Source organism: Crinia signifera, chromosome 11 (assembly GCF_055691185.1).
Source record: "Crinia signifera chromosome 11, ASM5569118v1, whole genome shotgun sequence".
In the NCBI taxonomy this organism is placed as follows: domain Eukaryota; kingdom Metazoa; phylum Chordata; class Amphibia; order Anura; family Myobatrachidae; genus Crinia; species Crinia signifera.
This window is the reverse complement of record NC_139227.1, coordinates 120522766-120546697: the sequence shown is the minus strand read 5'-3', so window position 1 is coordinate 120546697 and position 23932 is coordinate 120522766. Positions and strand designations below refer to the sequence as shown.

Sequence of the window (23932 nt, the reverse complement as noted above, 5' to 3'; positions counted from 1 at the left end):
CATGTGCGATTCCTCTTTCCTGCCTGGGTGACTCTCCAGGCAGGAGAGAGGAACTGCACGGTACCGGGTTCTAGAATGTTATCCATCTGGATATGCCCACAACATAGCTGCTTTGACAGTGAGCGTCAGACTAGTATGTGTTAATATTTGTACACATGCCAATAATTCTGCTTGCGTAATGCAACCTTTGTATTGTAACCGGATCTCTGAATAGTGTTGTGTGACAGCGTTACATTCATACATTCAGGAACATCGGCAATTATGCATCAATTTGAGAAATAGATAACTGTCATTCTCCCGCTGCTTTGTCTGTATGACATTGTCGCTTTACACATTGTAATAACCTGAAATAAAGCACAAGGGACACTCGCTCTGTTTATTATACGGTCTGTGGGTGCAGTCACCTGCGCTTGGGGAACAGAAATTAATTTAGATGTTCCACACCCTCAATGTAGTGTTCATACTAGTATCCTGCATCTTCAAAAAAAAAAACTGCTGTTCCTCTTCCCTGCCCGGGGTGTCACTCTCTGCTGGGGTCCTTCTGGCACAGTGTGGTCTGTATTTCAGCACTGATATGCAGACCAGACTGTGTTAGAAGCAAAGAGTGATACCCCAGGCAGGGAAGAGGAACTGCATGCATTGATACAGGATTCTATTCACCTTGGTAAATGATGGCACCACTATAATTGGTATCACTGCTGTAAATGGTAATACAGATTGTTGGTGCCAGCTCTTAAGGTGCCCATACACGGAGCGATGTTCTTCGTGCATATTGTTCTAGATCGCATTGTATCTAAGGCCTAATTCATGATCACTCAGAATGGGCTGAATTTGGCCCCGTTCTGATGTTTGGGGGTGTGCATATTTGTGCATGTACGGACCCCACTAAACGGCTTTGGTGAGTTAAACAATTGCCGGGCCATTCGTTGCGTGGAAGGAAGGGCCTGGGGCGGTGACATTGCTGGATCAGGGCGTTCCCATGGGTGCGCAGGGAGGGCCGATGAATCAGGCTCTAGGGGCCAGATGTATCAAGCTAAAAAAAGTGATCAAATGGAGAGTGATAAACAACCAGCCAATCGGCTCCTACCTGCCTTCTCACATGCTGGGTTTGAAAAATGACAGGAAGGAACTGATTGGTTGCTTGTATATCACTCTCCAATTTATCACTTTTGAAGCTTGATACATCTGGCCCTAGGTCTTTTGGAAGTAGGGGTAATACCTGTGTCACATTTAAAGCAAGCTGACTGCCCGCTGGATTTACTCACAAGGTGGCAGGCTAGCTTTCGATGTATTAGCTTAGAGCGGGCGTACTAGTAGTAAAGCCAGTAGCTGTAGACCTGTTCTCCTGTAGACTGTTCCTCATACTTATACAGAGTTCCTCAAGAGCGTTGATGCTATTAATATACAACGACGATCATTGTCATTAATGTAATAATAATAATTAAACTCCCGTGTGCTACTTATTTTATTTACGGTTTCTATTTCTGTCCGCGTTGTCCTACTTTTTACAGGACTTTACGGTTTTAATATTGTTACATTACTTTGTGCCAACTAAAATATAGTTATGGGAACAGAGGCTCAATTACTGTAGGAGTATCTAAGAATGATTTATTCCCCGGCAGATGGGATCAGATCGCTCAACGTTTAGGAGACATCTCCGTTCACATACCCTCCCAGGGTACCTTTTTGTCAGGTACAGTACCGTTTCTTTATGGCCTCTTTTTTGGGTCTCCAACTGCCCATTCTAAGTATAGAAACGGGGGTGTCGTCACACCCCTTTTACCTGTGGCCATGCCCCCTTTCAAAATTTGTGTACCTCCCTAACTTTTGACCGTTGGAAATCGTGACCTGCACGTCCCAAAAGGGGGTGGGGTTACCAGGTTGGTGGGCTTTCGGGCAGAGGGGGCGTGGTCTAGGGCAGTGATGCCCCCGGATCCCTCCCTGCACTCCCTCCCTCCCTGCACTGTAGCTACCATCATCTGGGAAGCGGTGAACTCCACAGAACTGCCCGCCCCCCACACGCGGGACACTACTACCCACAGGAGGGATAACGGGATTGTAATCGGGACAGTTGGGAGGTATGATCTGTTTTTAGCCCACACCACCCCAGTCCCTATCTGCTCCTACCTCCAATCTTTGTCTTCATGGCTACCTCTCTCCATATCAGGCAAGTTTGAAACAGATCAGTGTCCCTGCAAAGATTTCTCTCACTTTCTGTTATGACTTCTTTTAGCACACAAAGCAGTTATTAAATCCATTGCGTGGTCACTAGCGGTACTTAATTTCATAGAGATAAGTAGGAGGGGATGCGGTTCTATGGTACAGCATGATGTTCGTCAGTCATTAGGTCGACATGGGAAAAGGTCGACAGGTCATTAGTTCGACAGTGTCTAGGTCCACAGTGAAAAGGTCGACATTGGGTTTTCATTGTTTTTTGAGCCGACATGTGCCAACAGGTGGTATTTGCCGTATCATCCACTAGAGCGTGGTGGGAGAATAAAATAACTATGCCGAGCGCAGCGAGCGATGCGAGGGAATACGGTGCACTTTAAGCTGTGTCCATGTTGACTGTGTTGACATTCAGGTAAAAAAACTGAAAACCCCACTCATTATATCCCACATTGATTATTGCAATGGTCTCCTAACTGGTCTTCCCAAGAACAGACTCTCGCCACTGCAATCCATGCTAAATGCTGCTGCGAGGCTGATCTTCATAGCATCCCCTTACAATGGGGCTCCCCCCGGGTCCCCGCCGCCTCGCCGACGGTCGCCCCAGGTCTCAGCCTCCTTGCCGCACCCCCACCCCCCCTAACCCTGTCCGTCTCTCTGAAGCGGAGACAGACAGGGTCCCCCCCCCCCCCGCCGACGGGAAACTGGGACGCACGTGTGTGTGAGATGCACGCTCGTCCCAGTCTCTATCGCCGGCACTCGCCAGTGCAAGGGATCTGGCGAGCGCCGCCCAAAGATGGGACACGCTCCATCTGTAAGACACTGTAACGGAATCTGCTGCGCTATATAAGACGCTGTAACGGAATCTGCTGCGCTATATAAGACACTGTAACGGAATCTGCTGCACTATATAAGACGCTGTAACATAATCTGCTGCGCTATATAAGACGCTGTAACGGAATCTGCCGCGCTATATAAGACGCTGTAACGGAATCTGCTGCGCTATATAAGACGTAACGGAATCTGCTGCGCTATATAAGACGTAACGGAATCTTCTGCGCTATATAAGACGCTGTAACGGAATCTGCTGCGATATATAAGACACTGTAACGGAATCTGCTGCGATATATAAGACTCTGTAACGGAATCTGCTGCGCTATATAAGACACTGTAACGGAATATGCTGCGCTATATAAGACACTGTAACGGAATCTGCTGCGATATATAAGACACTGTAACGGAATCTGCTGCGCTATATAAGACACTGTAACGGAATCTGCTGCGATATATAAGACACTGTAACGGAATCTGCTGCGCTATATAAGACGCTGTAACGGAATCTGCTGCGATATATAAGACTCTGTAACGGAATCTGCTGCGCTATATAAGACGCTGTAACGGAATCTGCTGCGATATATAAGACTCTGTAACGGAATCTGCTGCGATATATAAGACTCTAACGGAATCTGCTGCGCTATATAAGACACTGTAACGGAATCTGCTGCGCTATATAAGACACTGTAACGGAATCTGCTGCGATATATAAGACACTGTAACGGAATCTGCTGCGCTATATAAGACACTGTAACGGAATCTGCTGCTCTATATAAGACACTGTAACGGAATCTGCTGCGCTATATAAGACACTGTAACGGAATCTGCTGCGCTATATAAGACACTGTAACGGAATCTGCTGCGCTATATAAGACACTGTAACTGAATCTGCTGCGCTGTATAAGACACTGTAACGGAATCTGCTGCGCTATATAAGACGCTGTAACGGAAACTGCTGCGCTATATAAGAAACTGTAATGGAATCTGCTGCGCTGTATAAGACGCTGTAACGGAATCTACTGCGCTATATAAGACGCTGTAACGGAATCTGCTGCGCTATATAAGACGCTGTAACGGAATCTGCTGCGCTATATTAAGACACTGTAACGGAATCTGCTGCGCTATATAAGACACTGTAACGGAATCTGCTGCGCTATATAAGACACTGTAACGGAATCTGCTGCGCTATATAAGACACTGTAACGGAATCTGCTGCGCTATATAAGACGCTGTAACGGAATCTGCTGCGCTATATAAGACACTGTAACGGAATCTGCTGCGCTATATAAGACACTGTAACGGAATCTGCTGCGCTATATAAGACACTGTAACGGAATCTGCTGCGCTATATAAGACACTGTAACGGAATCTGCTGCGCTATATTAAGACACTGTAACGGAATCTGCTGCGCTATATAAGACACTGTAACGGAATCTGCTGCGCTATATAAGACACTGTAACGGAATCTGCTGCGCTATATAAGACACTGTAACGGAATCTGCTGCGCTATATAAGACACTGTAAATAAATATAATTGTGTTCGCATTGGGGTGTGGGACTTGCACGCTGGGCAGGCAGGATGCGAGAGATTACAGTTGCATTTAGCAAAACTGCAACTGCTACTGAATCAGGCCCATTGCCACCAAGTCCCCAGTCTGCCCACCTCACTGGGGAAATGGGCATACCCCAACATTTTGGGTCTATAAGTAACGTATTGAGGGTCACTGAATTTTTCCTATGGGGAGATCATTCTCCGTTTCCCTCATACAGAAGATGCAGGGATAGGAACTGGATAGAATGGTTCTTGTCCGCTATTACTTCTACGCTCCTTCCTAAATCTGTGTTTTGTCAGATGCTGCAGTCTCCCCCGGGGCGCAGTCCTATCCCTGCAGGCCGGTTTCTATCGTTGGTTTTAAAAATTGGGGTTGTACAGGGTAATCTCTTGTAATTTGTTATTTCTTTAATTCACACTTTTTGATATGGACATTACTGATGGTGTTAAATGAAACCGGCATGCACAGTAGATTTGATTTAAGATCCTCTGGGGTGTTAAACAGGCTGCAGATTTAGGGAAATATTACTGGAAGGGACTTCTCCATGTTTTTAGGTTAAATCTTACCTTCTGCCTGCACACAGGTGTTGCTGAATCTATCTTCATAAGAATCCACCCTAACAGGTGACATCACTGAGGTGTGAGGCATGATAAGCACCTGACTAGTTGCATAGCCAGATCAAGTCAGTGATGTGGGGACTGTGACAGACTCTTACAGAAATATGGCAGTGTGCAGTCAGTAACTTTTGAATGAAAGTGTGTTCTGTGCTGAAACTACAAATTTTTACAGGGTCTACAGGGATTTCTATAACAAGTAGGCATCCTGGGGTTTCACATATTTTGTGAGCTTTTAAATTCCTCTGGATGGTAAAATGTGGTAGAACTTGTAGCTCCACAAAGGAAGTGCTCTGCCATCGGCTTACCTTGTGTCTCCAGGATCAGCAGTTGAACTTGCCTTTGGTTGTGATTTTAAACCAGGGGTACTTGCTGTGACGATCTGGGGTACTTATATAATTATTGTGCCTGAGATCCAGACACAAAGGACGGTATTCAATCTGGGATTACGACTGTCGGAACTTCCCGACACTCAGATTTGTTTTCGACCAGCTCAACAGGTATTCAACAGGCGGAATTGACTGCTGAAAAGAGGGCATGGCAGTGGAAATAGCAGTGGATTGTTTAAACCCGTCCGTGAGTTCGACAATCCACGTCCGTTTTGGTTTAAAAGTCGGATTTGTTTTGTTGAATTCCGCCTTCAATGCTGTTGGAAAGGCAGCATTGAATAGATGGCGAGCGTTATTTCCCCTGTCGGAAATAGTGCTCGGGATTGAATACCCTCATAGGGATCTTTGGACCGATGTTTAGGGAGAGTTCCAGGGGGAAAGTGACCTCGAATCAGTGGCGGTTTTTACCTATGGGCTGCAGCCCCCCCCCCCCCCCCCCCCCCCCCCCCGAGGTAAAATCCACCACTGTAGTCAAGTGAAGCCAGATGCGGTCTGTGAGACTACACTGGCTTCACTGTGACTGGCAGTGACCTGCCAGTCACCAAGGCAGTCCCATTGGGAGGTGTTCTCCAGGACGCCTCTCCACGGACTGGCGAGCAATTTCACGATTGCACATGCGCAGTACCCACATCGGTACTGCGCACGCGCCGGTCCCGGTGCCTGTCATTTGTATTACACAGGTGCCGGTACCATGATTCCCTTCTATGGGCTGTTACCGAAGCAACCCATAGAAGCTGGCCGCATGCACAGTACCGATGTTTGTGCTGCCGCTGCAGTCCAGGCGCCTGTCATCATAGCACAGGCGCCGGCAACTGGGAGGAGAGGCGGTGGCTGCGGTGGCAACAGGGGGAGGGAGGTGCCTGCATTGCAGTACCCCCATGGCGGCTGCGGCCAGAGGCAGTCCCCCTCCCCAAAGAAGGTATGACCGCCACTGCCTCCAATCCCTGGCCTATAGTAATTTTGGGGTTTGGGGGACTCCTGAAGTAGGGAGAGACCTCCTAGACACTGGCATATAGTAACAAACCCCTTCTCAGTGACTCTGCAGGTGTGACTGTAAATGCAGCAGAGATCAGTGTGTTTGCTGACCATCCTCTCTGCAGGATCCCGTCAATTGGTTGACACCTGAAAAAAGTCGACATTGACAAAATGACGACACAAGCAAAAGGTCAACATGAAAATGCTTGACACAGGTATAGGCTGACATGAGTTTTTTTTTTTTAAACCAACTTTGTTCTTACTTCACGATCCACGCGGGCATACAGTTAGATTATGATAGTGTGCCAAGGGTTATCAAGGCACCAAGTCTGAAGCATGGCGAGTGCCGCGGTGCATTTATACGGTGTCCATTTCGGCAGATTTTTTGGCATAGATTCCCCAAAAAAGTGAAAGACTCATGTCAACCTTTTCCCGTCATGTCAACCTTTTTAATGTGTTGACCTGCCGACCAATAGTGGTTGACCTATTGGCTGTTGAAGTAATTACTGTCAATCTAATGATCCGCACCCCATGCGATGTGCATGTGTTTGAAATGCAGCACAGTTCTTTTATTAGATGACCGATAAGATGACCGATAAGTTCCGTAACGCTGCTCAAACACTGCTGGCGGGCCAGATGTACTAAGCTTCACAAGTGATCAAATGGAGAGTGATAAACAGCCAGCCAATCAGCTCCTGCCTGCCATGTCACAGACTGTGTTTGAAAAATGTCAGGTAGGAGCTGATTGGTTGGTTGTTTCTCACTCTCCCTTTGATCACTTTTGAAGCTTAGTGCATCTGGCCGGTGTGTGATCGAGCTGGTCAGCCCCTCAGGAGTGTCGTCATTACTTTCTCTGGTGGCAGACAGGTGAGCACTACGGAATGGCTGGCTGCGAGTTACAGACAAGGAGGCCATTGTGCACCTTTGGGCGATATCCTGCTATCACATCTCCCTTTTACATTCATGTGTTAAGATAATAAATGCAAGGTTCTAATTCATAACCACTTCCCTTGTTGTATAAAGAAACCTGTATATATCTATGTATGTGATGTCGCTTGTTCTCGCTCATGTATACGACGACTTTATTGTTTTCTTTAACACTTTGTGTGATCTTCATCCGTAGCGGTTTATGTTGAGCGCCGCTGAATATGCCACGCAGTCCCACTTCCAGTGAAGATGAGATGGCGCAGAGTTTCTCAGACTACTCAATGGAGTCCGAATCAGACAGCTCAAAGGAGGAGACCATCTATGACACCATCAGGGCTACGGCTGAGCGTCCGACTAGCAGGCTGGAGGATATTCAGACCAACACGATGGTTATCAGGATCGCAATCCCAGATCTACAGCAAACGGTGAGTGGTCCTGTTGGCAAGGCGAGGGTCCTTGTTCTGCTTTTTAAATGCCACGAAGCCCCCCTTGGCGTGCCAGGCTGCATGACAATCTTCTAGCATCGGGTGCCTTAAAGTCCATGTTTGGGGCCCACTTTCCCACTTTCAGGAGATGCCAGATAAGTGCAGTCAGTGTCTAAGCCCTGATTAGACAGCTATAATGGTTGCTTACATGTTAGAGGAATGCACTCTGTATTGTGTGTGTGTGTGTGTGTGTATGTATGTGTGTGTGTATGTGTATATGTGTATATATATATGTATGTATGTATGTATGTATATATATATATGTATATATATATATATATATATATATATATATATATATATATCGCTTGAATGCTGTCTGTACTGTGTATATGTCACTAACATGCTACCTGTATTATATATGGGTTACTAGGATACTCTCTGGATTGTATGTATGTATTAGGACTCTATCTGTATTGTATTCATGCCACTAGAGTGCTCTCTGTATTGTATGGACAACACTAAGATGCTATTTGTGTAGGACAGGCTTATTGTTTTTGGTAACCTCCTACATGGTGTGTCACTCCGGGCTTGTAACATGAATTAGGTAACTTTGAGTTAGAATAGAACGAAGCTGTGAGAAAATCAATTTTCCAAATATGATGCAGGGGTAATGTACAGTACTGCTGGCAGTAAGCAAGAATGACATAAACTAGCAAAAAGCATTCTATAGGGAACCTGCTGTGCTGATCAGATAACCAAACGCACCAGGTCCGGCCCATTTCCTTCTCTAGCCAGTCACAGTGATGTAATGTCACTGCTACACTATATGGGTGCGACATTTAGGGTAATCCGGCCATTACCCACGGCTGTCCGATCACTTTCTGTATTGTGGGGCCATTATCGCTAGATAGCACAACAAAGGTTTTATGTTTTTCATTAAAAAATTCCAAAACAAGAACGTTTCGAAGTTGTCCCCAAATTCTCAGCCTGGCATTGTTATCTGTATTACAGCGTAGTATTGCTTTTATGTAAGTGTCACAGTCCCGTTAGGTACTTGAGGCCAGGTAACTACTAGAGTTGTTATAGCCTTTTTTTTAAATGTGCCCACCGGAAATCTTCCCTGTTAGCCCTATAACCAAACCACCCCTGTTGTGGATTCAAAGCTTCCAAATCCAAATACTACACATGGAATCAAATCCAGACTTTTTGCCTGATTAAGGGAACAAGATACAATAAAAGAATAGGCCAAACCCGTCCATGAAACAGCTTTTGAGCTAAGTATCTACTTTTAGTCCCTTTTTAAAAAAGGGCGCTGGATATTAAACACCTGTAATTCCTAAACTGTTCTTCCAATGTGGATGTAAATACTCAACGCTGATTTAGAAGCATATTCATTAAAGAACTGTAACTAATATATGCTTTGGTACACAGCTAAAATGACAATAATTGTGTGTGTGTCCAAATATATATTGATCTGTGTGTATTTTAAAGATACGCTTAAGTTAAAATTTCACATCTGTGGATATTGGTTTCTTGCATCTCCACATCTGTACTGAACAGATAACTGCTAAAATAAAAAGTGTGCTCTGTTCAAAATACAGTACCGTAATGTATGTAATAGGTACAGAAGAGGTAGCTGGAGAGGCGGAAGGGTTGTACGCTGGACTATAAGTGGACATGATATATATATATGTATGTAGCCTGGTTAGAACATGCAGCTGTAGGGCTGATCATGTCTCCGCAGACCTTTTTATAGCGCTGATCATTCCCAGTATTGTTATTGATTCTATACAAATGTTGTCAGAGGACAGACGGCCTCGGGCTACAGAAAGCTGATGAAGACGCTTGTAATGTGTTAGGAGTGGGAATAGGAATGATGGTTCTGTAGGATTGAAAATATGAAGAATAATGGAAACCTGGTCGCTGTATTAGGTCAACAATAACAATGTAAATAGTTGTTTTAAAAATGTTGACCAGCAACATGATGACACTGTGAGTGCTGACATCTGAAATCCTGTTGTTCTTTGAGTGTCGTCATAAGGGTTAGGCTACAGGTGGGAGGGGTTAGGCACTAGGGAGAGGTGGTTAGGCTACAGGTGGGAGGGGTTAGGCACTAGGGAGAGGTGGTTAGGCTACAGGTGGGAGGGGTTAGGCACTAGGGAGAGTTGGTTAGGCTACAGGTGGGAGGGGTTAGGCACTAGGGAAAGGTTAGGGTTATGCTACAAGTGGGAGCGGTTAGGCACTAGGGAAGTGTTAGGATTAGGGTACAAGTGGGAGGGGTTAGGCACTATGGAAGGTTAGGGTTAGGCTATGGGTGGGCGGGGTTAGGCACTAGGGAGAGATTAACTTTAGGCTACTGGTGAAAGGGGTTAGGCTATAGGTGAGGTTAGGCTGCAGGCGGGAGGGGTAGGCACTAGGGAGAGGTTACGGTTTGGCTATGGGTGGGATGTGTTAGGCTATAGGGAGAGGTTAGGCTATGGGTGGGAGAGGTTACCGTTAGGCTATGGGTGGGATGGGTTAGGCTATAGGGAGAGTTTAGGCTATGGGTGGGAGCGGTTAGGCACTAGGCAGGATTAGGATTAGGCTCTGGGTGGGAGGGGTTAGGCACTAGGGAGGATTAGGATTAGGCTATGGTGGGAGGGGTTAGGCTATAAGGAGCAGTTAGGTTATGGGTGGGAGGGGTTAGGCACTAGGCAGGATTAGGCTCTGGGTGGGAGGGGTTAGGCACTAGGGAGGATTAGGCTCTGGGTGGGAGGGGTTAGGCACTAGGGAGGATTAGGCTCTGGGTGGGAGGGGTTAGGCACTAGGGAGGATTAGGCTATGGTGGGAGGGGTAGAGGTTAAGCATTAGGTTGAGGGTTGGGGATAGGGACAGAACCAGTGCACTCACTGATATACCTCTCCATCAGATGACTCCGCCAAAACTCAGTCATGTGCCCGTCGGGACCATGTCGACAACACTAAAGCTATTGGGAGCAAGTAAGTCACTGCTGGGCCGCCAGGAATAAAATGCTGACATTCTGTCATGTCAACGCTGCATGTCGACTTTCTGTCTGACTCTTTCATGCTGGACCCTGCTGTATGAATGAGGAATAAGGAAAACCTCTCCGCTGTCTGTTGTATGTATAGTGCAGCTATTGGGTTCCTACATGGAAGAATAAAATCTCCACAAACAAACTCCTATATTACCTGATGGGTGCGCTGCATCCTAATGCCCATAGTGACGTACCCATATGCACCAGGGGCCGGAGATACACACCGGGGACTGGAAGCCGGACTCCTATCCATAACTGCTGTATAACATAAGCATACCACCATATCTATGTGCATATAATACTGGGGACTGAGAACGTAAATACCCCAACGTTAACATACTAACCTAATTCATAGAGGATAATCCATGAGTTATGGCATGCAATACTAACAACTAACTTCTCAAGTCCAAGGAGACATGCAGGTTTTATTCTAAAGACACCTACCCTCAAGGAATGGCTGGGAGGGTCCCCCTGCAGGTGTCGACCGTTTGTCTATGTTTACTTTGTGCATGATGACCCATAACCATTTATACACCTTGTCCATGTCCTGCAATGTTTAGTAGTGAAACTTACTGTTTTGTTCTTGTTTTGTTCTTACGGTTTCCTTTACAGTATGTACTTTGTATGGCGCCTCAGAACCCTTGTGACACCACATTAATAAAGCATAATAATAATGGTCATCTACATCTCTAGTGATCACCTGACCCTAAAATACTGATATTTGTGAAAACTAACACCTGCTTAAATTGGCCAATCACAGTGTATGAACTGCAATGTAGCCAATCTCCAATCATTGATAAGTGTCACATGACTCACTATAACCTTTATAAAGAGGCGTTGAAACCACTCAGACGCTCACTCATTCTGTTTGTTCGCTGTGACTATTAGGGGCTCAGACTATTGTGTTGTGTACTGCTGCAGTAATGATATAATACTGTAGCGCTCCCTGTCTGACTGACACATCTAAGTGTTTCTCTGCTTCTGAGGTTCCGCGACTGATCTTGTTATGAATCGCTTGCACCAACCCTTCTGTCAGCCGTATGGACATTGTCACAGTAACATCAAATAGTAATGAATGCAAAACTGCAATTCAACAAATCTCCGGGATCACAACGTGCATAATAACATGCACTTATTGCACCATTATAGTGGTATAGTTGTACTGATTTGCAACCAATATGCTGTGAGAAATGCAAACTACAATTCACAAGATATTATACTGCAAACACATTTTTTATCCTAACTATTCACCGGAACCCTACTGAGGTGTGTGGGCTTGTGCCGTTAGGAAGGTCGGAGATTTAGGCAGAAACAGATGAGTAGGTGCCAGGTACTAAACCCTGCATTCTGCATGTACAGCAACCCCACTACTGTCTACTGAGCAACCAGACGTTCATATCATCACTGCAGGAGACCATCTCCTCTGTGGCTCTGCTCTGTTAGGTGGGCACTGAAAAGTAGAAGTGTCTAGGTCAACCCCAGAAGGTGCTGAGAAGGGTGCTGTGCTAGAGGAGAGGTGTACTGAGAGGGGCGCTGTACTTGAATAGGAGAGAGGTGCTGTGCTAAAGGAGAGGGGTGTTGAATTGTGATGGGATAGGGTTCTGTACTAGAGGAGAGGTGTGGTGCTGTGCTAGAGGAAAGGGGCGTTGAACTGTGATGGGAGAGGGGTGCTGTTCTAGATTGGTGATGTGCTGAGAGGGTTGCTGTACAGTGATGGAAGAGGGTACTGTGCTGAGAGGGTGCTGTGCTAGATTAGAGGGGTGCTATACTATGGGATTGATGTGCTGAGAGCATTGCTATACTATGATGAGATAGGTGCTTTGCTAGAGGAGAGGGGTGCTGTGCTAGAGGAGAGGGTTGCTGCTCTGGGAGTGGGGTGGCGTGCTAGAGGAAAGGGATGCTATACTGTAACGGAAGAGGGTGCTGTGCTAGAGGAGAGGTGTATAGAGCGGGTGCTGTGCTAGAGGAGTGATGTGCTGAGAGCATTGCTATTCTATGATGGGAGAGGGTGCTGTGCTAGAGGAGAGATGTACTGAGAATGGTGTTGTACTGTGTTGGGAGAGAGGTGCTGTGCTAGAGGAGAGTCTTGCTGCACTGGGTGAGGGGTGATGTGTTAGAAGAGACGGTTGCTATACTATGATGGGATAGGGTGCTGTGCTAGAGGAGAGGTGTGCTGAGAGGGTTGCTATACTATAATGGGAAAGGGAGTTGTGCTCGAGGAGAGGGATGCTGTACTGTAATGGGTTACGGCACAGTGCTGGGAGAGGGATGCTGTACTGTAATGGGTAAGGGCACAGTTCTGGGAGAGGGATGCTGTACTGTGATGGGTAAGGGCACAGTGCTGGGAGAGGGATGATGTACTGTAATGGGTAAGGGCACAGTGCTGGGAGAGGGATGCTGTACTGTGATGGGTAAGGGCACAGTGCTGGGAGAGGGATGCTGTACTGTGATGGGTAAGGGCACAGTGCTGGGAGAGGGATGCTGTACTGTAATGGGTAAGGGCACAGTGCTGGGAGAGGTATGCTGTACTGTAATGGGTAAGGGCACAGTGCTGGGAGAGGTATTCTGTACTGTACTGGGTAAGGGCACAGTGCTGGAGAGGGATGCTGTACTGTAATGGGTAAGGGCACAGTGCTGGGAGAGGGATGCTGTACTGTGATGGGTAAGGGCACAGTGCTGGGAGAGGGATGCTGTACTGTGATGGGTAACGGCACAGTGCTGGGAGAGGGATGCTGTACTGTGATGGGTAAGGGCACAGTGCTGGGAGAGGGATGCTGTGCTGTGATGGGTAAGGGCACAGTGCTGGGAGAGGGATGCTGTACTGTAATGGGCAAGGGCACAGTGCTGGGAGAGGGATGCTGTACTGTGATGGGTAAGGGCACAGTGCTGGGAGAGGGATGCTGTACTGTGATGGGTAAGGGCACAGTGCTGGGAGAGGGATGCTGTACTGTAATGGGTAAGGGCACAGTGCTGGGAGAGGTATGCTGTACTGTAATGGGTAAGGGCACAGTGCTGGGAGAGGTATGCTGTACTGTAATGGGTAAGGGCACAGTGCTGGAGAGGGATGCTGTACTGTAATGGTTAAGGGCACAGTTCTGGGAGAGGGATGCTGTACTGTGATGGGTAAGGGCACAGTGCTGGGAGAGGGATGCTGTACTGTTATGGGTAAGGGCACAGTGCTGGGAGAGGGATGCTGTACTGTGATGGGTAAGGGCACAGTGCTGGGAGAGGGATGCTGTACTGTAATGGGTAAGGGCACAGTGCTGGGAGAGGGATGCTGTACTGTAATGGGTAAGGGTACAGTGCTGGGAGAGGGATGCTGTACTGTAATGGGTAAGGGTACAGTGCTGGGAGAGGGATGCTGTACTGTGCTGGGTAAGGGCACAGTGCTGGGAGAGGGATGCTGTACTGTGCTGGGTAAGGGCACAGTGCTGGGAGAGGGATGCTGTACTGTGATGGGTAACGGCACAGTGCTGGGAGAGGGATGCTGTACTGTAATGGGTAAGGGCACAGTGCTGGGAGAGGGATGCTTGTGTTGACAGATCCCATCATCATACATAGCAGATGTTCCATGCTTCCACAGCTACACATACAGTATGAACTTATTTTTGTTTCTGTATTTTTGTTGACTGTTTCCAGAAATGTATCCGGTTTAACCCCAATGCCACAGTTTGGGTGGCGAAGCAGCGGATCCTGTGCACTCTCAATCAGAGCCTAAAGGACGTTCTCAACTACGGCCTCTACCAGCCTTCCAGTAACGGGAGAGATGGAAAGTTCCTGTATGAGGAGCGACTTCTGCGGGAATACCCCCAGCCGATGAGCAGGGGGGTACCTGCATTGGAGGTTTGTGTGTTCTGGTTCTAATCCCTTAAAAATGCCCCAAGGATGGAAAGACTTGTGCCCTATGTTTAGTGTTTTACCCTGATGCTGCCTCCTGTATAGTTGGTATCTCAAGATATTTCAGTCACCGACTAATGTTCTGGACCAGAAGTTGCTGCAGCGCCACCTAGAATTTATAAAGGGGAACATACAAGGAAATCTATTTGGAGTCGTAGCTTTCTTATAATCTGGCAGGTTTATAATGTGTACATTGAATTGTTGTGAATTCTGTGCTCTTGTCTCTTGCAGTTCCGTTATAAGAAGAGGCTGTATAAGCAGTCCAGTATTGATGAGAAACAGATTGCCAAGCTGCACACAAAGGTACGTTGAAGGTTTCTTTTAATAAATAAATATGGATTAAAATGAGTGCTGGGCAACATATAACATTTTTAATTGTGATTAATCGCATTAATTTTCTGTGATTAATCGCAGTGTTAGGTACATACAGTAAGTGCCACTTACCTACATTCTCATTGCCAGGGATTACATGCTTGTTGCCAAGAGGGATTACATGCTTGTTGCCAAGGGGGATTACATGCTCGTTGCCAAGGGGGTTTACATGCTCTTTGCCAAGGGGGATTACATGCTCGTTGCCAAGGGGGATTACATGCTTGTTGCCATAGGGGATTCTGTGCTCATTGCCAGGGGATTACATTATCCTTGCCATAGGAGGTTAAATGCTCATTGCCCAGGTGGAGTTAAATCTTGTAATTGCGGGAGGGATCGGCACCATGGAGGCACAGATTCTCTGACAGCATTAGGGACCCTGTGCCCCTCAAAAGATGGACGCCGCCACAATGAAGACAGCTGCTAGAGGTGCAGGAGTACTAATATTGTGTCTTGTCTGTGGCTGCGGACATTTACTGCTGTCAGAGACTCTGCGCCTCCGTAGCGCCAATACTAATATGCAGATCTGGGTCTGTGCAAACTGTCGCAGTGCCCCCAAACTGCAGTACAACTGGCATGCTTCTGCCATTTGGATGCAGGAAAGGGGCAGCGACTGTCCGCAATAGAGAAGATGGGGGCCTATCTGCAAGTGGCGGCTCGTCACATGTCTGGCCAGTAGGTGTGTAGTCCTCTCCTCCCCTTCCCTCCTGGTGATTGAAAGCTGATGTCTCCAGAAGGCGGGGCTTAAGTCCTATGCTGCCAGGTAATATGCACTAGGAAAAGGCTGGCTTCTAAGGACTGCATTGGCTGCAGCCACTAGAAGCCAGGTAGGGCTGCCGAAATAGCAGTGAAGAGACTTCTGTCCATTGAGTGATCCAATGCCCCTTATGGGGATGCAGCAGTCGACCAGAGAAGCTGGCAAGATGTTTATGTACCCCTGTGGCATTATCCATTTAACGCACAGTAGCGAAGTGCCGTGGGTGCTCCAGCTGCGAGGCTAGCGTCCGCTTCTGAATCAGGGCGTTAGAATATACACGGGCAGACTTTAGTGTGCACCTGTCTCCTACACAGTTGTAGCAGTTTGTACGGGCCAACAACATAACCTATCATTTCTATAGGGACCAGTGTACTCGCTAGTTCCCAGTAAATTGGGTTGGCTGCAGTCTCATTATGACGCTCAAACTCATAAAATAACTATAAATGTGTATACACAATGGAACCAGGTGAAACATTCCAGCTGTTTCTCAACTAAAATTGCTGTGATACTCCGTCAGCGAGCGATAGCGCAATACTCGCTCGTCCACATTTTACAGAGCTGGTTTTGCAGATGAAAACAATTGATGATATCACTTTGTTTTATGGGTTAGTTTAAACGGACTGAGACGGAATGTTTATAGGGTACTGTACATTATAATTCCCTCTTCCTGATCCTTCCTATGAGTCAGTGCTGAATAACCCGGCAGTTGGGAGCACATTGCTTACAGGCTCTCTGTAATTCCAGGCTAATTTACGGAAATTTATGGATTACATTCAGCATTGTTCCGTGGAGAAAATCTGCAAGATGTTAGATCGGGGACTGGACCCGAATTACCATGACCCGGAAAATGGTGGTAAGAGAATGCCTAGTACGGATAGAGCCTTCTTCAGCTAGCCTTCGCTGGATAGCCACGGCTCACCAAGGCCTATTGTTCTCAGCTGAACTACAGTACATAGAATAATGCAGCATGGGATTAGCATAGGATCAATGCCCAGCGTTGCTGGGTGTTCCCATATACAAATGAGCCAGCCTGCCGTACCATGCGCACACCCAGTGTCTGCATATGCCTGTGAAATGCATACTGCCCACCGCATGGACCTGTATAAGGTCCTAAATCCAACAGCTTTGGCTCACTTAATCCTATTGGATGGCTAGATGAGGACGGCTCTATCAGTAATTAATAACAGTTTATGCGCCAGAGCTATTTGACAAGGTTTGAACTGTGATACAATGATCTGTGGCTTGTCTATAGTTTAGGTGTAAAAATGATATACAGCATGCCAAGTGTTGCAATGTTTGGCTGTGAAACAATGTAGCAGAACATTTGTTTATACAAAGACAGTCACAATTACATAAAGAATATAGGCACGCTGCATATAATTTTAATCAGAAAAAGTGGCTTATGCATGCAGTTAGCACAAAAGATGTGTTTATCATGAAAAAATTACATGATTTTGACAATTCAAAGTATATTTTGCCGTTTTAAAGGTCAGAAATATATTTTTTTTTAATGCTTACTTACAAATGGGCTCTGATTTTGTACCTGTGAGGTAATGTAAACATTGTCAATTAAAACTCACCCAAGCAAACCAAACTCTACTTATGGGCCTAATTCAGGAAGGATTGTTAATCAACACCTTCTCAATTCAGCCAATTATCAAGTGACTGTGCATGCGCATCAGCCATATTGCGCTTGCACAGCTGCAATTGGTGACAAAGTTCCTGATCGATAAGTAGTCGCAGTTTGATTGACAGTAAGCCAGCATTTCTGGGTGGAAACCTGCCCTTTTCTGGGTATGTTTGAAAAAACATAGGCATGGCAAGGCGTCTTTGGGGGCGTGTCTTTAGTGCTCACCATTTCCAGGCTGTCACAGTTTCAAGGTTGCCTAAGACCTACTCACTAAGATGGCAAAGACGTCTCGATGTCCAGGAATTGGAGCATAAGTATCTTGAGAAGTCGCATCCGAGTCACACATCGTTACTTTATAGCATCCAACTTGAGCAACTTTTTTCGGAGCAGCCAAAGCTGCCTCTCCTTATATCCCAACCTTTATATTTTATTCCACTGTATTTTTGGAAACAGGGCCAGCTCAAAGAACCCGGGGCTGGATATGCTTAGGAGGGAGTACCGCATGCCATTAACTCTTTAACGTTTTGTACACAGAAGCATCGCACGGATCTGACCGATCCGTGTGATCTTCATGTTTGGAGGTGTTTGTTTGCCGAAAAATTCGGCAGCCAAACACAAATTAATTCACCCTCAGGAAACACAAATCCTGAGAACACGGCAGCGTAAAGAAACAAAACTTATTTTTCAAAACAGAGCCAATTCATTTTGAGTTGCTACTCGGCCGATACACAGGAACTTAGTAAATTTACCTCTAGGACTTTTCTCTGAGTACGATATAATCCAATCATTGGTGCAATGTGATCGAATCAATAGTGTAAGTGTGTTGCAATCATTAATGTGATATGATCAGATCATTAGTACATGTTTCATATGAAAAGCTCAATGACCTCTCTTTGTGCCCCCCCCCCCCCCCACTGCAGACACCCCCCTCACTCTGGCGGCACAGCTGGACAACTCATTGGAAGTGATCAAAGCTCTCCGTAATTCCGGAGCGCACCTGGATTTCAGGAGCAAAGACGGGATGACCGCACTGCACAAGGCTGCTCGAGCGAAGACTCAAACGGCCCTCGTGGTATGTTCCTAATAATTGGCTCCGATGCAAAGTGTATTATTACTTACAGGACGAGATGACACAATCCGTTGTTGAGCTACAGTATATTAATGATGTTCTAGAATAGAAGTGATTATTTCCAGACGTAGAGATTAACGGTGACACCAATGTTCAATCCGTACATCAATAACGCCACTCACATCTAATAAAACAATTTTATGATACTTCAAATAAATAATCTTGTGCTGTTCTCAATATGTCATTTTTATTGATCACATTATTTTCTTATTACTTATTAATATAAGTAATGCATGTTTAATAGGCACACGCTTGTTCTGCGTTAATCATGATGTACTGTTGTATTACTTCTATTGCGGGTCTACAGATATGAGCGAGGCATCATTTACCCGTTACAGTATACTGCTCAGTATTGCCTTGGTGACCTAGACAGCCGTCACTGTCGTGTCACTCTCCACCACTGATTGAGTCGGACGGCTCCGTGTGCGGTCGGACGGCCGATGTTTGGTATTTGTGCATGTGCAGAGGCGTATCTGTGAATGTGAGAAAGTGTCGCACGTCCGACCACTGAGTGAGTTCAGTGCAGAAAATGATCGGTGAGAACCGTCCGAGCAGGGGGTGGAGAGGGGCGTTAAGGGCAGTTTGGGCTCATTACCATATGCGTACGCCCCCGTGTTTCATGGGCGTTCCCATGAAAACACTGGGCGTACGTATGGTAATGTGGCCGTGACGCACGTGTGGGGGGCGGACAGCTGACATAGCCGGATGCCAGCTGCCCGCCCATATCCCTGCTTTCATATGGAAACATGTCCGAGTGGTCTGGAGCACTCGATGCTGTCTGACCGCTCGGTCCATCATTCGATGGTTTGCGACAATCGGAGGATGGGGGAGGTTCCCACAGATGGAGGAGTTGTTCACACAAAACACCGACTCGCGATCCGTACGATAGGTGGAGCTAAGAACACTCGGTTCCTGTCTGAAAATACGCATCCGTCCGAGTCAACTAGAATAAGGGCCTAAGTAACCTAGGCTCCTTTATAGGGCCCTTTGGGCTCTAAGGACCTTATTCTGGTTGACTTGCAAGGCTGTGAATTTTGCAGCCTTGCGAGTCCACCAAAGGTTGCCCGCATGGCCGCTTGCCCCCTCCTCGCACGGCTCGATCTCCCTCAAGGCTGCGAATGGATGATTTGCATAATCATCCATTTACAGCCATTTGCGACCATCGAATGATATCTTCAGCACTTGCAGATCAGAGACACCTGACATCAATCGCCCGCCCCCTGCTCGCATGCCCATGGGCTGTGCCCCACACCCCCGTACTGCTAGGTGCCAGCGGGATGGCGAAACATCGGTTTCCGAATTAACTATTTATTCACATATTCCGCAGCGCTGTACAGATATATACACATGTTCCGCAGCGCTGTACAGATATATACACATGTTCCGCAGCGCTGTACAGATATATAGTGCACACATATTCCACAGCACTGTACAGATATATACACATGTTCCGCAGCGCTGTACAGATATATACACATGTTCCGCAGCGCTGTACAGATATATAGCTCACACATATTCCACAGCACTGTACAGATATATACACATGTTCCGCAGCGCTGTACAGATATATACACATGTTCCGCAGCGCTGTACAGATATATAGTGCACACATATTCCACAGCACTGTACAGATATATACACATGTTCCGCAGCGCTGTACAGATATATAGTGCACACATATTCCACAGCACTGTACAGATATATAGTGCACACATATTCCGCAGCACTGTACAGATATATAGCGCACACATATTCCGCAGCACTGTACAGATATATAGCGCACACATATTCCGCAGCACTGTACAGATATATAGTGCACACATATTCCGCAGCGCTGTACAGATATATAGTGCACACATGTTCCGCAGCGCTGTACAGAGAATAGTTGAACACTCACATCAGTCCCTGCCCCAGTGAACTAGAATAAACCCCTAAGTCTCCCGGATAATTTTAACCTTTTTTATATAGGGGTATAAAGCCAGTAAGGGCATCCCGGGGCTCCAGAGATAGAGCCGGGGGCAGTGACATCTGAATTTCGGGGATATATGTCCTGACCATGAACGGCCTCTCTGTTCAGTCTCAGTTTTATTTCTTTACTTCGACAATGGCTTGGAATTATGCCAGGGCTTCTATTACATTGCATTCAGACCCTGGCTCTATCGCCTGACTCACAAACCTTAATAATAGAAAAGTCTTCAGTTCCCGGCTTCAAACACCTTATACGCCAGTGATCCGATCCCCTCATTCTTTATCATTAACTCTCCTGACTTTGACTTTCTGACTCCTGACTGTAGAAATCCCATTAGACTCTTTCAGCCTCCTGCTCTTTAGACGCTTACTCAAAGCTTCGCCTCTTCGTGGGGAGTCTGTCTGTCTTCTCTATCACTATCCGCACTCTGAGCCCCCCTCAGTCTGCCAATCTCCCCATCCCGCTGTCCCATCTGAACCTTTACAACGGTTGACTTCCTTTTAAAGGACAGGTGAACAGTTGAACCCATTTCCTCTTCTGAATGATAAAAAATGCAAAAGAATTTGCTACATATCTGCACCAATAATTATCTCCCTGCTCTGCCTTGATTATCATTACTTATTCATATGTATGTTAATTTGGCAGAATAACCTTCAATGCTTCAATGCAGCTAATTGTACACATTGCCCGATTCAATTAGCCACAGGAAGCGGCTTCAGAAGCTGCGAGGAAAAGCGATCCTCTGTGATATTACTAATTGAATTGAGTAATTAACTGCAGCTAATTGGATGTCCACAATAGATTTTAGCACTTTGCACGGAATCTGCGGGTAAGCGCCAGAGGTCGGGCAGCAGCAAGCACATTTAAAAATTCAAATAGGGGAGCCACACCAACTGCTAATGAGTCCGTTTAGAATGGCAGTTGCTGTGGCAACCCTATTTGAATTTTGAACTGGGCTGCAGCCGCTCCTCTGCAGCTGCGACTAGTTAGCGCATGTTAATCCATGGTTTGCTGCACGTGGAAAATGCGGAATAACAATAATTTTACTTGATTCTGTGAGGAGACCTGCATGTGTTATACACTGTGTGGGGTCCTGAGGACCGACTTTAAGAACCTGTATTTTAACATATTGAGTGTCCTGGACAACCGATATTGTGCATACACACTAAACAATATGACGAACGATCTAGCCAGCGTATAATATGCACCGTTTTGTGAACAACAGACAAAATTGAGCTGCATGTACAGAAGGCGAAACCCGTGTTTACGACCTGCAGGGGTGCACATTGTTCATTGTTCATTGTACACGCATTGGCCGATATTTTGAACCATATCGCTCAGAAATGCCAAAATGAGCGTTATTGTTTAAAATATCGATCAGTGTCTACGCACCTTAACAGCTAGAAGTACCATAGATTACTTCTACTCACTCCTACTCCACCCTGGCCATTGCTAAATACACTCCTGGTATCCATTGTACACATCCTCTGTCCCCTATAAATGGTCTGTTATGTCATTTGGCCCTGTCCCAGATATGGTAATAAAGAGGCGCCAAGAGGTACTTCCCCACGTTTACGCCATCTGAGCCATTCAGTAATGGCGGAAGGGGTCACAGACCATTATAAAGCATGTCTCCATGTTATAAGGCAATGGAGTTATGGATAGGACTTCAGCAACATCAGAGGAGAGGGTCCAGAGGCGGAACTATCATTGGTTCAGCAGATGCAGGCAACTGGGGCCCCTGAGGACTAACGGGCCCAATGCTGCTCTTGTCACCCTCACCCACTGTTTTTCCCGTCACACTCTGCCCCCCTCTGCTTCTTCCGGTCACCCACTGTTTTTCCCTGCCACACTCTGCCCCCTTCTGCCTCTTCCTGTCGCCCACAGTTTTCTCTACCACACTCTGCCTCTTCCTGTCACCCATTGTTTTTCCCTGCAACGCTCTGCCTCCCCGTGCCTCTTTCGGTCACCAACTGTTTTTCAATGCCACATTCTGCCACACTCTGCCTCTTCCTGTCACCCACTGTTTTTCAATGCCACACTCTGCCTCTTCCTGTCACCCACTGTTTTCCCTGCCACACTCTGCCCCCCTCTGCCTCTTCCTGTCACCCATTGTTTTTCCCTGCAACGCTCTGCCTCCCATTGCCTCTTTCTGTCACCCACTGTTTTTCAATGCCACATTCTGCCACACTGCCTCTTCCTGTCACCCACTGTTTTTCCCTGCCACAGTCTGCCTCCCCCTTCCATTTCCTGTCACCCACTGTTTTTCCCTGCCAATATCTGCCTCTTCCTGCCACATTCTTCCTCACCATGCCTATTCCTGTCACCCACTGTTTTTCCCTGCCAATATCTGCCTCTTCCTGCCACATTCTGCCTCGCCATGCCACTGTTTTTCCCTGTCACACTCAGGGGGAAATTTACCAAGATGTGTATTTTACTTCACATGTGATGTTGCTATGGGCAACCAATCAGAATCTACTTAAGATTTATTTCGCACCCTCTAGAACAGGCATTCCCAACCACGGTCCTCAAGGCACACCAACTGTGCAGGTTTTAGTGATATCCAGGCTTGGAGCACAGGTGACTTAATTAGTACCTGAGTGATTCTGATTAAACCATCTGTGCTGAAGCCTGGATATCACAAAAACCTGCACTGTTGGTGTGCCCTGAGGACCGTGGTTGGGAATGCCTGCTCTAGAAGATAATAGACCGGATCTGATTGGTTGTCCATAGCAACATCACATGTACAGTTAGGGTGACCAACTCCTCCCTTTAATCCGTGACACATATTAATTACACAGGTTCGGTGGCTGGCTTTCACCTGGTTTTAAACTGCCACAGAACCTGTGTAATTAATATGTGTCCCGGATTAAAGGGATGAGTTGGTCACCCTATGTACAGTAGAATACACATCTTTGTAAATTCCCCCCTCTGCCTCCTCCTCCTTTCTCTCCCTGTCACCCTCTGCCTCCACCTGTCACCCACTGCCGTGTTTCATGTTAGGAAACTTGGGTTGAGGTGGAGGAGGGGGCCCATATTAAGGGGGACATTTACCAAAATGGATTCGTAGAAAAAAGGTGTATTCGTAGGGAGAAATAGACCTTTTTTTTACGAATTTGTATTTTCGGGATTTACAATCCCAAAAATACAACAATTTGTAGTCCTAAAGATGGAACATTCGTATTTGTATTTACAAATACGAATGTCCTACACCATCGATAGGATACGACAGAAATCACCATTCAAAAGAATGGTGGT

General features: G+C 46.5%; 1 protein-coding gene across 1 annotated transcript in view; it reads left to right on the top strand.

Annotated features, from left to right (window-relative positions):
- Positions 1-7672: 7672 nt before the first annotated feature.
- Positions 7673-23932, top strand: part of SHANK2 (SH3 and multiple ankyrin repeat domains 2) — a 303970-nt gene continuing 287710 nt past the window's right edge. Inside the window, exons 1-5 of the mRNA XM_083163796.1 lie at positions 7673-7886; positions 14563-14766; positions 15052-15123; positions 16691-16799; positions 18497-18648. Coding sequence (XP_083019922.1) covers positions 7683-7886; positions 14563-14766; positions 15052-15123; positions 16691-16799; positions 18497-18648 — 741 coding nt within the window. The 5' untranslated portion in view covers positions 7673-7682. The remainder of the gene's footprint in view (positions 7887-14562; positions 14767-15051; positions 15124-16690; positions 16800-18496; positions 18649-23932) is intronic.